General features: G+C 44.4%; 5 protein-coding genes across 9 annotated transcripts in view; 4 read left to right on the top strand and 1 right to left on the bottom strand.

The window, feature by feature from the left end:
- The window catches only part of LOC132702581 (protein slit), a 165,467-nt gene extending 156,931 nt beyond the window's left edge, over nucleotides 1-8,536 (top strand). For all 5 annotated transcript variants that reach the window (XM_060671323.1, XM_060671325.1, XM_060671326.1 and 2 more), the window contains 15 exons: nucleotides 200-271; nucleotides 327-398; nucleotides 458-529; nucleotides 1,066-1,137; nucleotides 1,189-1,260; nucleotides 1,316-1,476; nucleotides 1,536-1,686; nucleotides 1,739-1,885; nucleotides 1,938-2,081; nucleotides 2,136-2,504; nucleotides 2,560-2,775; nucleotides 2,829-2,992; nucleotides 3,979-5,380; nucleotides 6,825-6,913; nucleotides 6,979-8,536. In XM_060671323.1, coding sequence (XP_060527306.1) covers nucleotides 200-271; nucleotides 327-398; nucleotides 458-529; nucleotides 1,066-1,137; nucleotides 1,189-1,260; nucleotides 1,316-1,476; nucleotides 1,536-1,686; nucleotides 1,739-1,885; nucleotides 1,938-2,081; nucleotides 2,136-2,504; nucleotides 2,560-2,775; nucleotides 2,829-2,992; nucleotides 3,979-5,380; nucleotides 6,825-6,913; nucleotides 6,979-7,211 — 3,436 coding nt within the window. In that variant the 3' untranslated portion in view covers nucleotides 7,212-8,536. The remainder of the gene's footprint in view (nucleotides 1-199; nucleotides 272-326; nucleotides 399-457; nucleotides 530-1,065; nucleotides 1,138-1,188; nucleotides 1,261-1,315; nucleotides 1,477-1,535; nucleotides 1,687-1,738; nucleotides 1,886-1,937; nucleotides 2,082-2,135; nucleotides 2,505-2,559; nucleotides 2,776-2,828; nucleotides 2,993-3,978; nucleotides 5,381-6,824; nucleotides 6,914-6,978) is intronic.
- Nucleotides 7,446-10,935, top strand: LOC132702402 (NADH-ubiquinone oxidoreductase 49 kDa subunit-like). Its single transcript, XM_060670994.1, has 9 exons — nucleotides 7,446-7,552; nucleotides 8,553-8,853; nucleotides 8,917-9,090; nucleotides 9,145-9,360; nucleotides 9,422-9,585; nucleotides 9,846-10,095; nucleotides 10,153-10,249; nucleotides 10,305-10,445; nucleotides 10,497-10,935. Exons 1-9 carry the CDS (start codon nucleotides 7,446-7,448, stop codon nucleotides 10,532-10,534), a joined length of 1,488 nt encoding a protein of 495 aa, XP_060526977.1. The 3' UTR covers nucleotides 10,535-10,935.
- A 207-nt stretch (nucleotides 10,936-11,142) lies between these two features.
- LOC132702583 (V-type proton ATPase subunit e 2) lies at nucleotides 11,143-11,760 on the top strand. Its single transcript, XM_060671328.1, has 4 exons — nucleotides 11,143-11,276; nucleotides 11,336-11,383; nucleotides 11,440-11,527; nucleotides 11,581-11,760. Exons 1-4 carry the CDS (start codon nucleotides 11,179-11,181, stop codon nucleotides 11,596-11,598), a joined length of 252 nt encoding a protein of 83 aa, XP_060527311.1. The 5' UTR covers nucleotides 11,143-11,178; the 3' UTR covers nucleotides 11,599-11,760.
- An 82-nt stretch (nucleotides 11,761-11,842) lies between these two features.
- On the bottom strand, nucleotides 11,843-14,322 carry LOC132702666 (torsin-1A). Its single transcript, XM_060671453.1, has 4 exons — nucleotides 14,030-14,322; nucleotides 13,276-13,541; nucleotides 12,914-13,214; nucleotides 11,843-12,814 (listed from the first exon to the last, which is right to left on the bottom strand). Exons 1-4 carry the CDS (start codon nucleotides 14,187-14,189, stop codon nucleotides 12,540-12,542), a joined length of 1,002 nt encoding a protein of 333 aa, XP_060527436.1. The 5' UTR covers nucleotides 14,190-14,322; the 3' UTR covers nucleotides 11,843-12,539.
- A 139-nt stretch (nucleotides 14,323-14,461) lies between these two features.
- LOC132702667 (vacuolar protein sorting-associated protein 72 homolog) lies at nucleotides 14,462-15,829 on the top strand. Its single transcript, XM_060671454.1, has 4 exons — nucleotides 14,462-14,770; nucleotides 14,831-15,036; nucleotides 15,082-15,379; nucleotides 15,430-15,829. The coding sequence occupies exons 1-4, from the start codon at nucleotides 14,637-14,639 to the stop codon at nucleotides 15,785-15,787; spliced, it is 996 nt and encodes a 331-aa protein (XP_060527437.1). The 5' UTR covers nucleotides 14,462-14,636; the 3' UTR covers nucleotides 15,788-15,829.
- Nucleotides 15,830-17,648: the final 1,819 nt, after the last annotated feature.

Raw genomic sequence — 17,648 nt, 5'->3', positions numbered from 1 at the left:
ATAAACCAAAAACGCACTAATACCATTCACTTTCCGTGAGAAATTAGGATTAATGTTTTAAAAAGTAAAAACCCCCTTTTTAAATATCATTTTACCCCGGCCCATACCACCCGTACGACTCCGGGTAACAACGCTTTTTATTGCAGCCAAGATTATTCATCTGTCTATCTATTGTTATTGTACGTGGCGTTTCTTACAGACGGCTCGAGCAGAACGAGATCGCGCACGTGCCCACCAAAGCGTTCTCTGGCTATAAACGACTACGCAGAATGTAAGTAGGGTGGAGGGGGGGATTAATTGCCGCTCTCTAACCCGAAAAATTGCAGCGACCTTAGCAACAACAAGATATCCAAGATAGCGCCGGACGCGTTCCAAGGGCTCGGCGCGCTGACATCCCTGTAAGACGACGCTGACTTTCGATGAAGAGACCGTTTAAATTTGCTTTTATTTGTTGCAGGGTACTCTATCGCAACAAAGTCAAGGAGCTGCCGGCCGGCGTGTTTCAAGGCCTCTACTCGCTGCAGCTCCTGTAAGTAATGCCCACTGCAGTAGGGACGGGCACGTAATTGAGGTTACCACTTTTTCTACACTCTCCAACGCAATAGTTCTTTTTTCTACCAACTCCGTTTTTGGCTTCCAAACGAATCATGAAGTTTTGGACTTTAGACTTTGGTCATTAATAAATGAGCTGGTCAAATTCTCTTGTCTGGTTGATAGGTGAAAATATGGGCAAGTACAACCAAAACTTCTTCTTGCTGCGGCAAACCACCAAAAAAACCAAAACTCAAATCATTAGACTTCTAACCAATAAGTGTGTGGTGAGAGTTGATGCGTGGAATACTGGAGATGTTCTGACTGTCCGCGAAGGAACGTGAAAATGTTTATTTCAAATGCAGAGAGCATTATGATCAAAGCTTCTCTCTAGAAAAAAACTATCGCGCTTAAGTTAAAATTAGAAAAAATACTTTGCACTTTTTTTACTGAAGCGGAGCGCCCTCCCAAATTTTCAGAGCCATCACTTCGTTTTAGTTTTAGCAAAACTCTCTATTGCGATGTTCGTTGCAGGTTACTTAACGCCAACGAAATCTCCTGCATTCGACGCGACACGTTCAAGGACCTGCACAGCGTCAGTCTCCTGTGAGTCCCGCTTCTCTCGTCCGGGCGCCAATTGTAATTAATACTTTCCAGGTCGCTCTACGACAACCATATCCAGTCACTCGCGAACGGCACTTTCGACTCGCTCCGCAAGATCCAAACGCTGTGAGTGCGCGTTGCGCCTTATTTCGCCGCCGCACTAACGCGCCATCTGTTGCAGGCACCTGGCCAAGAACCCGTTCATATGCGACTGCAATCTCAAGTGGCTCGTCGAGTATCTCCACATCAACCCGAACCTGGAGTCGTCGGACGCTCGGTGCGAGAGCCCGAAGCGAATGCAGCGTAAGAAAATCGCGTGGTTGAAGGACGAAAAGTTTAAATGTAGGGAGGCTGGGAAAGTGCCGTAGCCGTACGCTTCGAGAACCTTTTCCTTTTTTTAGGTCAAGAGGATTTCCGCACTCGCTACGCGGGCGACTGCCTCATCGACGGCGACTGCCCGGCCGGGTGCTCTTGCGACGGTACCGTCGTCGACTGTTCCGGTCGCGGGCTCAAAGAGATCCCCAGGGACGTGCCGCTCTACACCACCGAGCTGTAAGTGCGCGTGCGCGTTTGTAGTCGCGACTAATTTGCGTGTCATATTCAGATTGCTGCACAACAACGAGCTGGGCCGCATCAAGTCGGACGGCCTCTTCGGAAGGCTTCCCAATCTGGTGAAGCTCGACCTCCGGCGGAACCAAATCACCGGCATCGAGGAGAACTCGTTCGAGGCGGCATCGAAAATATCCGAACTGTAAGGGAACGTATTACAACTTTTCTTCTTTTAAACTCCTGCTTCTCCATAGGCTCTTGTCAGAAAATAAGCTCATCGAGGTGCACAACAAAATGTTCCTCGGTCTGCACAATCTCAAGTTGCTTTCGCTTAACAACAACCACATCACGTGCGTGATGCCCGGCTCCTTCGACCACCTGCGCTCGCTCCACACGCTGTGAGTATGACGTGCGCACGAGCGACGCCCCGTCTCACCTCCCACCCAACGCAGGAACCTCGTCCAAAACCCGTTCGTGTGCAACTGCCACTTGGCTTGGTTCTCCGAGTGGCTCAAGTCGAATGGTCTGAGTGGCTCGGCGGCGAGGTGCGCCGCCCCCGAACGCGTCCGCGACGTCCCGATCAAGGAACTGCCCAAGACGGAATTCAAGTGCAGCAGCGACAACGATCAAGGCTGTCTCGGCGACAACTATTGCCCGCCCAAGTGTTCGTGCACGGGCACCGTAGTCCGGTGCTCGCGGGCCAACCTCAAGGAGATCCCGCGCGGCATCCCGCCCGAAACGTCCGAGCTCTATCTGGACTTTAACGAGATCGAGCGCATACAGGCGGACCGGCTCGGTCACCTCAAGTCGCTTACTAGGCTGTGAGTGCGAGCACGCAGGTGGACCCGTCATCTCTTACGCGCGTTTCCGTTACAGTGACCTGAGCACGAATAAGATCGGCATGCTCGCCAACGGCTCCTTCTCTAATCTGTCCAAGCTCTCCACGCTCATCATCAGTTACAACCGGCTGCAGTGCGTGCAGCGCGACTCTTTGCAGGGACTCCAGTCGTTGAGGATACTGTCGTTACACGGCAATCAAATCTCCTTGATCCCGGAAGGCACCTTCGCCAATCTAAAGTCCATCAGTCACATGTAAGCTGACGCGTTTTAGCTCGGACACCGCTGACGGCCCGACATTTTTTCAGCGCTCTGGGATCCAACCCCTTATACTGCGACTGTTCGCTGAAGTGGCTCTCGGATTGGGTCAAAGTGGACTACGTGGAGCCTGGTATCGCTCACTGCGCAGAGCCACCGCCCATGAAGGACAAGTCCATACTGTCCACACCTTCGGCTGCGTTCGTTTGCAAGGGTGAGTTCCGTTCACCTACCACTAGTAATGACCTCGCGCATAAAGGGAACGATTCGATCGGTTTCTTCGACATCACGTGGCTAGTTAAAACATAACGTTACTTTTTGTTAGCTTAGTAAAAGCCATAAACTAGTGGCATAACTAATGCTTTTGTGGTTCCTAGGAACCGAAGGGTTGTCGTATTTTTGTATGCAGAAATTATTATTAAACTCGGTGTTTATAATAACAATGAAAGTAATAAGTTTGATAATAATATTGTTTTTTTTTCGTTTTCAAAAAAGAAAAAGAAAGTGCACGTGGGTTGGTGGGTGGATGTCCAAAATATTTTGGATACAATATCCATTGACTATTCTGATCTTGTTCACTCTTAGATTGCGGAGCTCTGAGATTCTTCCTCGTACATTATTGCTGGCTACGTATATTAAGTAGGATACTCTTTCTGTCGTCTTTAAAAGTATAATCTACATATTGCTGGCAATGCGTACTTTTTGTGTCACCGGATGTTTTAAGTCTGTGCAAACCAGCAATTTCCTTGATTTTCTTATATAAACTAAACGAGTAATATTGCTTCTCAAAGGCTTCAATCTCACTGCAGCGTCCCTCCATTCACCCAGTTTTGTCCTATCTAATAGACTTCTTTATCTCTCTGTCGATATATGTTGCTATCCCTGTTTCTTCTGCTTTCCATATTACCTAGTATGCAGGACATCGTAAACGTTTTTTCTTTAACTTCATTATATACAGTTTCATCGTCATACGGTCATTGATTCTCTGCTGTCCCAAATCATGCTTCCTAACATCTTTCTATTTCATCTTCTTTAGTTTAAGTTTAGTTGTGGCAACAAGTAGGTAATTTAATGATGTTATTAATTTTTTGAACCTTTTTTTTTCCTGTGGCAGAGGTAATCGATCTCCGCGTTCGTTTGTTCTCTCAGTCCAAAAAGTGTTTATATATCACGGCCACAAGTCTCGTTCTCCCATGCTAGGTCAAGTAAGCAGCGACATACTGGCCAAATGCGACGCGTGTTACACGTTCCCGTGCCAAAACAACGGCAAGTGTCTTACGCTGCCCGAACGCGACTACGAATGCAAATGCTCGCCCGGCTACCACGGCAAAAATTGCGAGTTCATGATCGACGCGTGTTACGGCAACCCGTGTCGCAACGGCGGCGCGTGCAAAGTGCTCGAGGAGGGGCGGTTCAGTTGCCAGTGTCCCGCGGGGTTCACGGGTCTGCGCTGCGAGACCAACATCGACGACTGCGTCGACAACGAGTGCCAGAACAACGCGACGTGCGTCGACCTCGTCGACGCGTACCGGTGCCGGTGCCCGGCCGGTTACATGGGCGACCATTGCGAAAAGAAAATTCCCTTTTGTACAGGACTATTTAACCCTTGCAAAAATAACGCTCGCTGTGTCGATCACGATACTTATTACACTTGCGAGTGTATACCCGGCTTTAAGGGCGAGAACTGCTCGATCAACGTCGACGACTGCGAGAACCACATGTGCCAGAACGGCGCCATCTGCGTCGACGGCGTGAACGAGTACGTGTGCCAGTGCGCGGGCGACTACGCCGGCAAGTTTTGCGAAATTAGCCCGCTGGTGGCGATGATGTACCCGCAGACGTCGCCGTGCCAACACCACGACTGCGTACACGGCGTGTGCTTCCAGCCGTCCGGCTCTAACGACTACGTGTGCAAGTGCGCCCCCGGCTACTCCGGCAAACGATGCGAGTACTTGACCAGCCTCAGTTTCACACACAACACGTCCTACGTCGAACTGGAACCGTTGCGCACCAAACCGGAGGCGAACGTCACCGTGGTGTTCGCCACGACGCAAGAGGACGGCGTGCTGATGTACGACGGCGAGCACGAACACCTCGCCGTCGAGCTCTTTAGCGGCCGCATCCGCGTCAGCTATAACGTGGGCAACTATCCCGTATCGACAATGTACAGTTTCGAGATGGTGTCCGACGGCCAGTACCACGTCGCGGAGCTGATCGCCGTCAAGAAGAATTTCACGCTACGCGTAGACAGGGGCCTCGCGCGTAGCATCATCAACGACGGCCCGAAAGACTACCTACGGCTGACATCGCCCATGTACCTAGGCGGAATACCGCCGGAACCGGGCCAGCTCGCTTTCTCCGAGTGGCACCTGCGCAACCTCACTAGCTTCCACGGCTGCATGAAGGAGGTGTGGATCAATCACAAACCGGTCGATTTCGGCAACGCGAAAACGCAACAGAAGGTGCAGCCTGGCTGCGGCACGGTAGAGCAAGACAAGGCGGACGACGACGAGCGGCAGGAGGACGAGATGGACGAGATGGTAGGCGAGCCGCCCGGACCGCCGCCCGACCCGTGTCTCGGCCACCGGTGCAAGCACGACAGGTGAGTGACGGAAGAAGTACGGGAACGGATAGTTTTTGACCGCGTTGTGATGCAAATATAGGAATTTGGGCAGAGAACTGGTGGGGTGAGGAGTATTGCCTAAATGAATCATTGACACACATTTAGAGACAATGCAAAGCACATCTGAAAATAAATGAAACATGTCATTGACTTGTTTGTTATTCACATAACGTCGGAATTTAAACCGGCAAGTTCTTTGCAGACCTCATAGTATCAAGCCATCTTCGCTATCAGTCTTTTAATAGCAATACTTAAAATCACTTTAAAATCACTTTTAAATACATAAAAATGTTCTGTATATCGCACTGGACGTCGCTGCCTATCGCACCGCCAAGTTGTTGCTACATCGTTTTCAGGGGCGTCCTAAACTTCTGAAACCTATTCTTCTTTTTTTATTTTCGTCCTCTCGCGTTTTTCTAATTATTCTACGGTTGTCCCCTGTAGTTGTCTAGTTTTCGCTGTTTTGGCTTGTTTTGCATCATATATTTCCGACTTAGTTTCTATTTTAATATTTTTATTTGGTCACACTCGGTTATCCTATTATGCTATTCTTGCCCTTGTTGTCTGTTCTTTTATCTCCGCCTCAACATATCCCGAGATTTTGTATACTTCTGCTGGGTGCAACTTCTAGTTTGCTCCTTAATGGTGCCTTGATGTTATTCCTTTAGTTTTTTGGGTTGATATTACCATATTATATATCATCACCAGTGTGGCGTCATCCGCGAAGCATAGGATAGTCATTCCAGGATCGCCCATTGTGTATGCTTTCAGTAAACCATGAGCCCCCTTCCATGGGAAGGGGCTCAAGGAGTCTCCGTGGCGAATATCACGGCCCACTGCTATTGCTTCGGTCAGGACGCCATTTATTTTTATAATTTGCTTCATATGTAATATCTATTGTTTTGATGAGATTACGTGGATTTTGCCTGTTATAAAAAAGGTTTCCGAATCAATTAGACACATGTATGCTGATCTGTTTTTAATTGAATTTTCTATTATCTGTCTTATGACTAAGGCCGCGTCCGCGCAGGAACTGCCCGATCTGAAACCTCGCTGTTCGTCTGCTGTGTGTTAAGTTTGTTTACTATAACTTGACGTTGTTTGTTCCTGCGCAGTGCTTCGGAGAGTTATACTTCCGTAGTTTGAAAACAACTTCATATCTCCTTTTTTAAACATAAGGATAATGATATTGTGTTGCTAGAGGATTTAAGTTAGTAATTGCTGTGCGAGGTATTGACATTGAGTAGCTGTTTAACTTTTGAAGAGATGGTAAATAATCGGCATTTGATTTGTTTCATTGACATCTTATCTTTCTTTTGGTTTCTGATAATGCGAAAAGTTGATTTTGGGAGTCCACACTAGATTTTGTTTATATTTGCATCACCTTGAAATGAAAGCACTGATTATACATCTATGGTTGCAGCAAATGTCTGGCGACGAGCAACGGCGAGTACATGTGCCGGTGCAGGCCCGGCTTCAGGGGCAAATACTGCGAGCAAGGCGAGGACGAACGTAAGTATGGGGAGCGGCGATAGGAGCTTTCTCATCTTTTCACGCGTCAGCTTTGAACGTTCCAGCTCCGACGTGTAGGAAGGAGCAGGTGCGCGAGTACTACTCGGAAAACGGGTGCAGGTCGAGGAAGCCGTTGAAAATGTCCAAGTGCGTGGGCGCGTGCGGCGCGTCGTCCGGCTGCTGCCACGCGCGCAAGAGCAAACGGCGAAAGGTGCGGCTCATATGTTCCGACGGCACCCGCTACACGAAAGACGTCGACGTGGTGCGCAGATGCGCGTGCACCAGGAAATGCTACTGACTGACACAAGCCGCTATTCACACTTCTAACGGAAGCCGCGCGGACTCCCGCGACCTGCCCCGAACCGCCCCAGTCGTGCAGTCGCCGCCTCCCACCCCGTACCGCCTGACGTTCGTCGTGCGCAACGACACCGCGCCCAAGAACTACGACGGCCTCGTCGTCCAAACGTTCGACGAGCTCGAGGATGGGGGCGGCGAGGACGCGAAACTAGTCGCGGTCCACGACACCAAATGCATGTTGTCCGCCTTCCTCTACTTCGTCACCATCACGTCGTTCGTGTACCTCGCGGTGCTGTGGATCAAGCAGCGGGTGCACGTGCACATGGAACAGATGCAGTGGTGGTAGACTTTGTGTTTCGTTTGCAACGCGCTTAACTTGTTCTTTTTCCGCTGCCGCCCCACGCCCCTCGGTCCCCGTCCCGCCGCATCGTTGTCTTTTCTTTTACGCTTAGATCGACGATATTATCCCGCAAACTCTATATATATATTTATATTTATCTGTAGGGATGGATATTTATTATGTAAACGCAACTATGAGAGTTCAAACTGGAGCCAGCAAACAAAAGAGAAAAAAAACCACACACTGAAACGAACACACGCGACGTTAGAAATGTGACTAGTGGCGCTGTCTATGTATCGAAAGAAACCCCGTAACCCTTGCCGACGCAAGGTCCAAACGACCCCTATAGGCTATAACTTGTACTGTGTAAAACACTATTATTATTACTACTACTATATTATTGTTTTGTGTTACGAGGAACGAATAGTATTTATAATTTATTAGCGGCCGTGTCGGTCGTTACGGCCGGAACGAACGTTCCCTGTATACCCGACTGCATTTTAAACTAAAAATACGTGTATATATTATATATTAAAGAAAAATTGTATGGGCGCGCCAGACCCGCAAAGAACCAACCGAAGCTGATAAAGTCAATTCCCGAAACGCCATGTCCCCACTCCACCGACACCTTTTACTTTTGGGCGTCTCGCGCGCCACCTAGACCCTAAGTCCGACTTCGCAGTAGGTACCGCCGCATTTTTGAGTTTCTCTTTACGAAAAAATCGTCGAAAATCAAAAATTTACCCATAACGGAACCTATCGTAACAATTTGCATCGATTCTTGTTAGCAATCATCGGAACGACCTGTTGTAATTAGACTTTCTCCCATTAAGCGTCTAAGGAATAAACAACTATTATCATACACCCCATCACCCTAAACGTAAATGTTTTTAAGAGATTTTATTTATACCTACGTGTAATGATTTTTATTATCTCAAAAACTGTGTATAAAAAAACAAAAAACAAATATATTGAATTTATCTTGACGCCGCGACTTTGACTTTTACCACGCCCGCCCGTCATCCTAACAAACGTCACTCGAATGGCGAAACTGTTGAAGCCGAGAACAGCGCAGCAGACCTTTCGGCGCTTCAAGCAGTGGTACGCCAACGAAGATTACTTCAAGTTTTTCGAAGGGCCGGTCCTATATCCGGACGATGTCACTTCCAAAATCAAAATGCAACCGCACAACGCCAAGCGGCCGGTCAGGGATATGGAAGTGAAACTCATCCAGTTAAATTTCGGACCCGCTCATCCAGCCGCCCACGGGTGTTTGAGGCTGATTCTGCATTTGGACGGCGAGGTAGTCCCCGGGAAACCCCATCTTTCGTAACTTTTGCCCCTAACATTTTATCACCCCGCCTAGATCGTGAGACGCGCCGACCCCCACATCGGGCTGCTCCACAGGGGCACCGAGAAACTGATCGAATACAAAACGTACATGCAAGCGTTGCCCTATTTCGACCGACTCGACTATCTGTCCCCTTTGTGCAACGAACACGCGTTCTGTTTAGCCGTCGAGAAACTCCTCAAAGTTCAGGTAAATTGGCGACCAGATGTTAAAGCAGCCTATTCCACCCGAACCATCCGCAAGGTGCCGCGCCGGGCAAAATTCATTCGCACCCTGTTCTCGGAACTAACCCGGATTATGAACCACCTTGCCGCGACGTCCTTTTTAATGCTGGACGTCGGCGCCATCACGCCCCTATTCTGGTTCTTCGAGGAACGCGAAAAAATGTACGAAATATGCGAGCGGGTCTGCGGCTCGCGTATGCATTGCGGCTACTTTCGGATAGGCGGGGTGAGTCAGGTAAGCTCCCGAAAGTCCCGTTATCCGGCATCGAACCTCAACGTCGCCGTCACGCGCAAAGGATATGCCCCTAGGTCTCATGGACGACATATTCGAAATCGTCAACAAAATACCGGAGCGGCTCGACGAGCTCGAAGACTTCGTGACGAAAAACAGAATACTCAGGAGTCGAACGCGAGACATCGCGGTGGTGTCGGCACACGAGGCGCTCAACAGAGGATTCTCGTAAGACCGCAATCCTACATTTAAAGACGCGCCATCTATCCGTGAGAAGCTGAATTGACAAATGAACTCTAACAACGCAATGGTCTTTAAACCAACCAATTTGGCTTATTCACTATTATTTTTTCCGCCACAATGGGCGAAAATTATTTTAAACAGGAATCGGAAACACTTACCCCCCGTATGCGTTTCGGTTTCCGGACAGTCGACCACCTGCAAGGAAAACGTATTTTTAAACTTCAAAATGGGTCACGTTTTTTAAGGGGACCTATGCTACGGGCATCCGGTGTAAAATGGGATATTCGCAAGGCGAAACCGTACGAGGTGTATGACGAACTCGACTTTGACGTGCCCGTGGGCCGCAAAGGCGACATTTACGACAAGTATCAAATACGCGTCGAGGAAATGAGGCAATCGTGCCGCATGATCAACCAATTGTTAAACAAAATGCCCGCAGGCGAAGTCAAACTGGATGATAACAAAATAACACCACCCTCGAGAAGAGAAATGAAAGTATACGGCGACACACCATGCTACCGAGAACCCTAGCAACTCGATTTTGTGTTGCAGACGTCCATGGAAAGTATCATCCATCACTTCAAGTTGTTCTCGCGCGGATTCCAAGTGCCCCCCGGCTCAACCTACACGTGCATCGAACACCCCAAAGGTAACTGAATCTATGCATAATATTACTAATTGTCCGTTTAATTTCGGGTTTTAAGGCGAATTCGGTGTCTATTTGGTGTCCGATGGGTCGTCGAAGCCGTATCGATGCAAAATCCGCTCGCCCGGTTTCGCGCACTTGTCGGGAATGAATTACATGGCGAAAAATTTATTGCTAGCCGACGCGGTGGCCATATTAGGTACGAGGTTTAATCGGAAAATTTTACCGAACGTGGGAATTATGTTTTCAGCTTCCCTGGATGTGGTTTTCGGCGATATCGATAGGTAGAACCGGGCCACCGCAATTTCATTTGTAAATTTCAAGAGTTGTGTAATTAAACAATGGCGGCCATTTTTGCTCTATACAATAGCATGGCTCCCGTTGAAATCAAACGCAACGAAACAATTTCGGTAAATAGCAAATAAAGCGGTACGTACCACACTTGCTCGTTCCACAAATTAATAAAATCACAAATCGGCACGCAATGAATTTCAATCAATCGCTTTTTCGATCAGGAGGGCAGCAACGAGAAGAGGTAACGCACGACTCAATCAATCCACGAGGTCGACCCATGGCACACTTGTCAGCCAAAGCAACACAGAGTATGAAAAGGCACAGATAGGAAAATTCAACTGTGTTCTGCTTCCTCCATATATCGAAATTTAGCCGTTATTTAAAAGATATTGATTTTTGTTTTCCATTGTTATAGTTATGTTAAAGCCGCTCGACGAATAAAACGTTTCTTTGTTGATACTTTTCGTTAGATAATTGCTGAGCATTTCAAAAGATACGCCAACCGACCAAAATCGACTCCTAGGATCATATGATTGTCGACAGTCGACTGCCAATTTCTGCTTTTGGTGATACGGGCTTGGCAGATAATTTTCGAAGCTCGCTGTATTTTTAAAAGTCGGGCGACTAAATTCAAGACCATGGGTGCGGCAGCGCTACCTTTTATCATTTTCACGGTATTGTGGGGCGGGGTGGGCATTGTTTTGCCCTTTATCGTGCCGAAAGGACCCAACAGGGGGTAAGGTTAAGGCTATTGTATAGCATCAAGGTAATTTATTATTTTCCTTCCCTTTTCAGCATAATTCAAGTGATACTGATGTTGACCGGTGTGTGTTGCTGGCTGTTGTGAGTATTTAGTTTAAAACAGTGTGGGGTCATGTGACTTGAGTTGCACCTTTCAGCTGGCTTTGCTGCTATGTTGCACAGATGAACCCCCTCATCGGGCCCCGATTGGACAAACACACGATATTGGTTATGGCTAAACAATGGGTAAATTATTTTAGGTTCATATGGCCGGCAGTTAATTTTCCACATTTTTTCAGGGAAACCCTTTGCAGTAATGCGGTAGTTGGTCAATATAGAGTTACATATAACTTGTTTTGGAATTGTAATGTGACACAGCCCAGGCGCAACATTCCCCACGAAAGTCTTGTGTTAATTTAATTTTACCTAGTTATGTATATATTGCCTATGTGCAAAAATAAAGTTATTTAAGTTATTGAGGTATATGTTTGCTTCCTTGTAATTTTAAAAGTGATCTGCATTTGAGAATACACAAGGGATACATTTTAAGTGATAGCCGAATATTTATTTTTAAAATTTTCACTCTATTTAACACCACAGTTCAAAGTGCTAACACAATCGGACAAAAAAAGAGAATAAAAATTCTGCAACCCATAATACTAAGTACAACGGGAAAAGAATCGCACTCATTTCCCGACAGGATGTGACATCTAACGGCGACGAATCAAAGTCTTCATTACACGTAATATCCAAGAGATGTCGCCCCGCCGCCTCGCAAATGACACCTCCTACAACTTCTGTTTGCTTGGCGATGGGTTCCTTTTTTGAAGAATTTGTGCACTGCGAATCGGGGGCTTATCGTTCTCCCCCTTTAGAACCGGAAAATTCTTCGGAATATTAGGGATCCAGAACGATGAAGATCGGGTTCCGGATGCGCGGTCGCTGCAGTTGGCAAATCCCTCTGGGGCGCGTAGTGTTCACGTCACTTTAGAAAAGTACAATCGGGCGTTTGAAGATTCGATTTCGGAAGAACAAAGCTTTCGATTAGGATACCATAAAGGCCGGGACGATAACGCTTTCCCCCAACTTAATCCCGCGTTTATGGTGTCGAGTTTAATGAATAACATCAGGTTTGAACATAACCTCCAATTGGATGATCAAACTACGCTATTAGGAAAATTTTGGACTCCTTACAAAAATACCTCCCATAAAAAATAGATTTTAATTTAAAAATTAGGTAAAAAGTAATCTGCGGGTGCTACAACTCGTTTTTTCGGTAGTACTGTTCCGTAAGTAACCCCACCTGAGCCCCGATCCGCTTACAGCCGGTCTTCGAAAATAGTTTAGTGCCTTCGGGGCCCCACTGCACGATTTTCAACACTGCGTCTATGTGCTGCGCGCTAGGATTCAAAACACGGCGCAAAACGAATTCGTCCTTGATGCATAGACGTATGTGCCTCTCTTCGAGCGGCAAAAAAGGGATATAGTGATCTATTAGGTCACTTTTTATGTTGTCGTTTTGGAAAAATCCCCCTGAAACGACGGCATAATAGAGCGTTCCCAGCCACGAGGAGTATTTGAAGTAGCGCCACAACTGGCTTATTGGACAGGCACCGTCCCTGTTAAACCAACCTTTCTCGTTGAACGCGCCCCGTTTTATGTAATCATCAAAGTCTCCCAGGGCCAACTCTTCCCGATTACGGCCCTCCTTGTACATGTCCAGGTAGTGCTCGTTGATTAACTGTGCTCCGGTGTTTGACAGGAAAATGAAGATGCACTGGCGGTAATCAATGCCTTCGATGTTGTCTCGGTGGTCGATCATTGGTTTAATGGCGTTTAAAACGTCCGGGATCATTTTGTCAACTTCATCGAATATGAACAATTGTTGTGGACAGTATGTGACATTACCCTTGATCCACTGCACCAGATTATGCTTGAAGATACATTGAAGACATATTAGAGCTACGACCCCAATTTACCCGATCAACCAGTACCTTATAGTGTTCAACTTTCGCTTCTTCACTGAAATGGAGGCGACCAATAAACTGATGCACGTATTTACTTTTTGCGCCTTTCCTGAATATACTCTCGGCGATAAAATTGGCGACGTAGTTTTTGCCGCCGCCTGTCCACCCGTGGAAACTGATGGTTAAAGCCTTCCTCGGTTCATAGTGCGGGCTAAAATGGGCGGCGAGCGCATTCACAACGTTGTTAACCAGAGGTTGCCCATACACCCTGCCCTTCAAATTCTTACTAAGCACTAAAATAATTTCATCGCAATAATTCTGACAATGGATGGGGACCCCACTGAAGTGATTTCAGTACTTTTAAGACGCTCATTAAAAAAAAAAAATTATATATATATATATATATATATATATATATATATATATATATATATATATATATATATATATATATATATATATATATATATATATATATATATATATATATATATATATATATATATATATATATATATATATATATAAATAATGAAGGAGCTAGATTATAATTTAATGCTATTAATTTACTAGCTACTAACAGTCATGAATTAAAATAAGAATCACTATCATTTCTATAAATAAATGAGACAATAAACAAAAGCGCACCAGATCAAATAAATACTTTTGAAGTTTTCTGGAAGTGATTTAATTAATGGTTGCTCAGTCCTAGGCAAAAAATATACATCCTTTAGGCTTCAACTAATACAAACGTGATTGGTGGCTCTGATGGTACACTCACTCTCTCTGTCGAAATTGATCCAATCTTTGTTGCAGCACTCTTTAACGAAACAATAGGGATTGTAGCTGTCTACCTTAGGCAAAATCCAGGAGCCAAAGGACCAACCACTTGCGCTTCGCATTAAAAAGATAATAAATGCTATAAACTCTACGCCCCTCATATTTAGATGCTAAGGATAGAGTTTCGAGATAATTCTTAATCATTATATTCGGTTATTTAACTATGTAGCCATTTTTATCGATTGAATATTAGTAACACACATTAAAGCGCCTTTTGCTGCCTTTAGGTTAACATCACAGAACAGCAAAAATATATATATATATATATATATAAATATATCAATACACACAGACCACAATAAAAAATTTTATGATCCGGATACGCGCTGGGAAACGTTCCAAGGCACGTTACAGTATTATAAGAATTATTTTCATTTATCATATATCATATCTAAATAAAAGTGATCGACGAGCAATGCTTGTGGTGCAATCATTAAATTTGCATTCCAGGTATGCCGTGCTTTAGCTGCAATTGCTGCCAACCAAAAAAAACTTTTTAACGTAAGAAAATTAAGGCTATATTTTGGTCATTTATATTTATTAAAAATATGTTGCGATCTAAACGAGCCAATGCGGGCAACCGCATGTCGAAACTTCTCGACGAAGAAGAAGAATGCCAGGACGAGTTTTACAAGCAAAACTACGGTGGTTTCGTCGAAACGGAGTCGGATAACGAATACGAGTAAAACTGTTCACTAATTCGGTCGTTTTACGCGTAGAATGTGGAAGGCGTATATTTTAGAGCGGAAGAGGAAGGCGAGGATATCGTTGACTCGGACTTTAGTATAGACGAAAACGATGAAGCTGTCTCAGACAACGATGAAGAAAGCGGGCCTAAAAAGAAGAGAAGGCTCGTCACCAAAGCATACAAAGAGCCATTATCGACCCCTAAGGAGAAGTCCAAACCTAAGCCACCACGGCAGTCTCTGGATGTCCTGGATCAATCAGGTACAGTTTGAGGTATATTTTCTGACTTTACTCCTTAGCTTTTAGAAAGGAAGTCAAAGAGGCAATCTACTGCTGCAAAAACCGCGGCAACTGAGCACAGAGTAAAAGTGCGCGATCAAGAACAACGCAAAAAAGTGAAACGACCCAGGGAGGACACCTGGGTTCCAACTCAGGAGGAGCTCCTTGAAGAGGCTAAAATAACAGAGATGGAAAACATAGAGTCCTTGGAAAGGTACCAGAAATTGGAACTGGAGAAGAAAACTAAGCGGGTCGCGAAAAAAACATTCACAGGCCCAGTTATACAATACCGGTCTACACGGATGCCTATCATTGAAAAATCAGGGTATATTCATATAGAATTCGGTTTTATCATCCTGGGGGTTTATTTTTTAGAGAGGTAAAAAGTGAGTCAATATATTGTGAGCGTACATTTATTACGATAACCGACGATCCACACGATGTCACCTATAAAAAGATTTTTAATCTCAAGCCTCCCCCTGTTAAACCTAAAAGGCTGAAATGTGCAGTCACTGGATTGCCCGCTTTGTATGTCGATCCAGTGACATGGGTGCCTTACCGGAATAGCACCTGCTTAAAAGTCATTCGCCACTCATACTATCAAGAGTTGGAGAAGAATGGCGACAAGTCAAACCCCATGGTGGCCGAATTTGTTAAATGGTACACAAAAAACAGAGATCGATTGCGCAAAGAAATGATTTTGCATGCTCAAAAAATCAACATAACCTCTTAAATGTGTAGAAAATTATAATCAATAAACATAGATTTTTCAGTTTTTTTTTTGGAATTGTAGTTATAACCCAGTTAACCTTGCGAAATTGAACAATCAAAATGGCCCCTGACAGATTGTTAACACATTAGTGCCCGTTGACGTATTAATACGTTTTTTTCATCCAAAATCTTGTAGCCGTTGACGTAGTAATACGTCATTAATTGTGACAAATCTAGGTGCCGTGGACGTAGTGGTACGTTATTTTTGGTTGTAAATCTAGGCGCCGTTGACGTAGTAGTACGTTTTTTGTTGTCATAGTAAATGTCACATTATAACTGATAATTTAAGAGTTAGCTTGTGTTCTGCAATAATTAACTTACGAATTGACTGATTAATTAAGTAATTTATATATTAATTTAATTGTTTGCCCTGCGATATCATGGAAGAAGACGACTTTGAATTAATTAATAAATGTAATGAGGTATGTGCCGATATATTATCTGAGTTTGAAAATGATGAAGAATGTAACAGCGACGATACAGATTTAGCAGAAAGTAGCAGAAAAAGAAATGTTTTGCCAATTATAAGTGAATCTGAAAGCAGCGATTCAGAAGACACGATATTGGAAAACGAACAGAACTGTTCAACATCAAATTGGTCCCAAATCGATAACGATATTACAGTAAACCCATTTTTGGGAAATTCTGGGGTTAAAGTGTTCCCAAGAAATGCAGAAAATATTTCAGACGTGGTGGATTTGTTTATAGATGATGATTTTTTTCAATTATTAGTAACAGAGACAAATAGATATTATATGCAAAACATGCATAAATATAAACGTGTAAAAAGCACAAAGCAGTGGCGAGATACCACGATAACAGAAATCAAGAAATTTTTAGCTTTGAATATATTGATGGGACAAGTAAAAAAAAATAATGTTAACGATTATTGGACTACTGATCCGTACATGGAAACACCAATTTTTGGTAAAATCATGACTAGAAATAGATTCAGGCAAATACTACAATCACTACATTTTTGCGATAATAGTGCAATCCCTGATGACGCAAGTCGACTTGTTAAAGTAGAATCAATAATGCAATACTTTATAGAGAAGTTTGATAAAGTCTATAAACCAAAACAAAATCTATCGTTGGATGAAGCCATGATTCCTTGCAGAGGTAGAGTAAGTTTCCGAGTGTACAACCCAGGAAAGATTACAAAGTATGGGTTATTAGTGAGAATGTTGTGTGAATCCGACACTGGATATATATGCAAATTTAAATTATATAGTGGCAATGGAGAAACATTGCAAAACCTGGTCGTAAACCTTTTAGATGGTTATGGAAATATTTGGCACCATGTTTACATGGACAATTACTACAACAGTGTTCAGTTAGCACAGAAGTTACTCTACAAAAAGATAAGAATTTGTGGAACTATAAGAGAGAACCGCGGGCTACCACACGATCTAAAAAAAATTACTTTAAAACAAGGACAACACAACTTCCGTAGAAAAGGTGAAATTCTAATACATATTTGGAAAGATAAAAGAGTTGTAAGAATGATTTCAACAATACACCAGGCTCGAATGATACAAACCCAGAAAATAAATCGAAAAACTGGCGATCTGATACAAAAACCAGAAACAATTTTGGAATATAATAAGTACATGAAGGGAGTTGATATAGCAGACCAATACCTTGCTTATAATCCTATTATAAGAAAAACTGTGAAATGGACAAAGAAGGCTTTTATGTTCATATTAAATACTGCACTGTTCAATTCATTTGTTGTCTTCAAGGTTCTGAATCCAGGAAAAAAAATAAAATTTTCATCTTTTTTGAAAAATATTGCGCAAAACTGGATTGAAAAAGGATAT

This window comes from Cylas formicarius, unplaced genomic scaffold (genome assembly GCF_029955315.1).
Source record: "Cylas formicarius isolate icCylForm1 unplaced genomic scaffold, icCylForm1.1 PGA_scaffold_5__7_contigs__length_24384050, whole genome shotgun sequence".
In the NCBI taxonomy this organism is placed as follows: domain Eukaryota; kingdom Metazoa; phylum Arthropoda; class Insecta; order Coleoptera; family Brentidae; genus Cylas; species Cylas formicarius.
Note: the sequence above shows the minus strand (reverse complement) of the source record. Positions and strands in the feature narration are given on the sequence as shown.

Excerpts from the sequence above, each read along its gene's own strand:
- LOC132702402 (XM_060670994.1), top strand. The coding sequence starts at position 7,446 with ATGTTGTCCGCCTTCCTCTACTTCGTCACCATCACGTCGTTCGTGTAC. Across the intron at positions 10,096-10,152 it reads CCTCGAGAAGAGAAATGAAA|ACGTCCATGGAAAGTATCAT; the intron begins GTATACGGCGAC and ends TTTGTGTTGCAG. Across the intron at positions 10,446-10,496 it reads CGACGCGGTGGCCATATTAG|CTTCCCTGGATGTGGTTTTC; the intron begins GTACGAGGTTTA and ends TTATGTTTTCAG.
- LOC132702583 (XM_060671328.1), top strand. The coding sequence starts at position 11,179 with ATGGGTGCGGCAGCGCTACCTTTTATCATTTTCACGGTATTGTGGGGC. Across the intron at positions 11,277-11,335 it reads CCGAAAGGACCCAACAGGGG|CATAATTCAAGTGATACTGA; the intron begins GTAAGGTTAAGG and ends TTCCCTTTTCAG. Across the intron at positions 11,384-11,439 it reads GGTGTGTGTTGCTGGCTGTT|CTGGCTTTGCTGCTATGTTG; the intron begins GTGAGTATTTAG and ends TGCACCTTTCAG.
- LOC132702666 (XM_060671453.1), bottom strand. The coding sequence starts at position 14,189 with ATGAGGGGCGTAGAGTTTATAGCATTTATTATCTTTTTAATGCGAAGC. Across the intron at positions 13,542-14,029 it reads GATCAATTTCGACAGAGAGA|TGCTTAGTAAGAATTTGAAG; the intron begins GTGAGTGTACCA and ends AAATTATTTTAG. Across the intron at positions 12,815-12,913 it reads GGGCGCGTTCAACGAGAAAG|GGGGATTTTTCCAAAACGAC; the intron begins GTTGGTTTAACA and ends CCGTCGTTTCAG.
- LOC132702667 (XM_060671454.1), top strand. The coding sequence starts at position 14,637 with ATGTTGCGATCTAAACGAGCCAATGCGGGCAACCGCATGTCGAAACTT. Across the intron at positions 14,771-14,830 it reads GAGTCGGATAACGAATACGA|AGCGGAAGAGGAAGGCGAGG; the intron begins GTAAAACTGTTC and ends CGTATATTTTAG. Across the intron at positions 15,380-15,429 it reads CCTATCATTGAAAAATCAGG|AGAGGTAAAAAGTGAGTCAA; the intron begins GTATATTCATAT and ends TTTATTTTTTAG.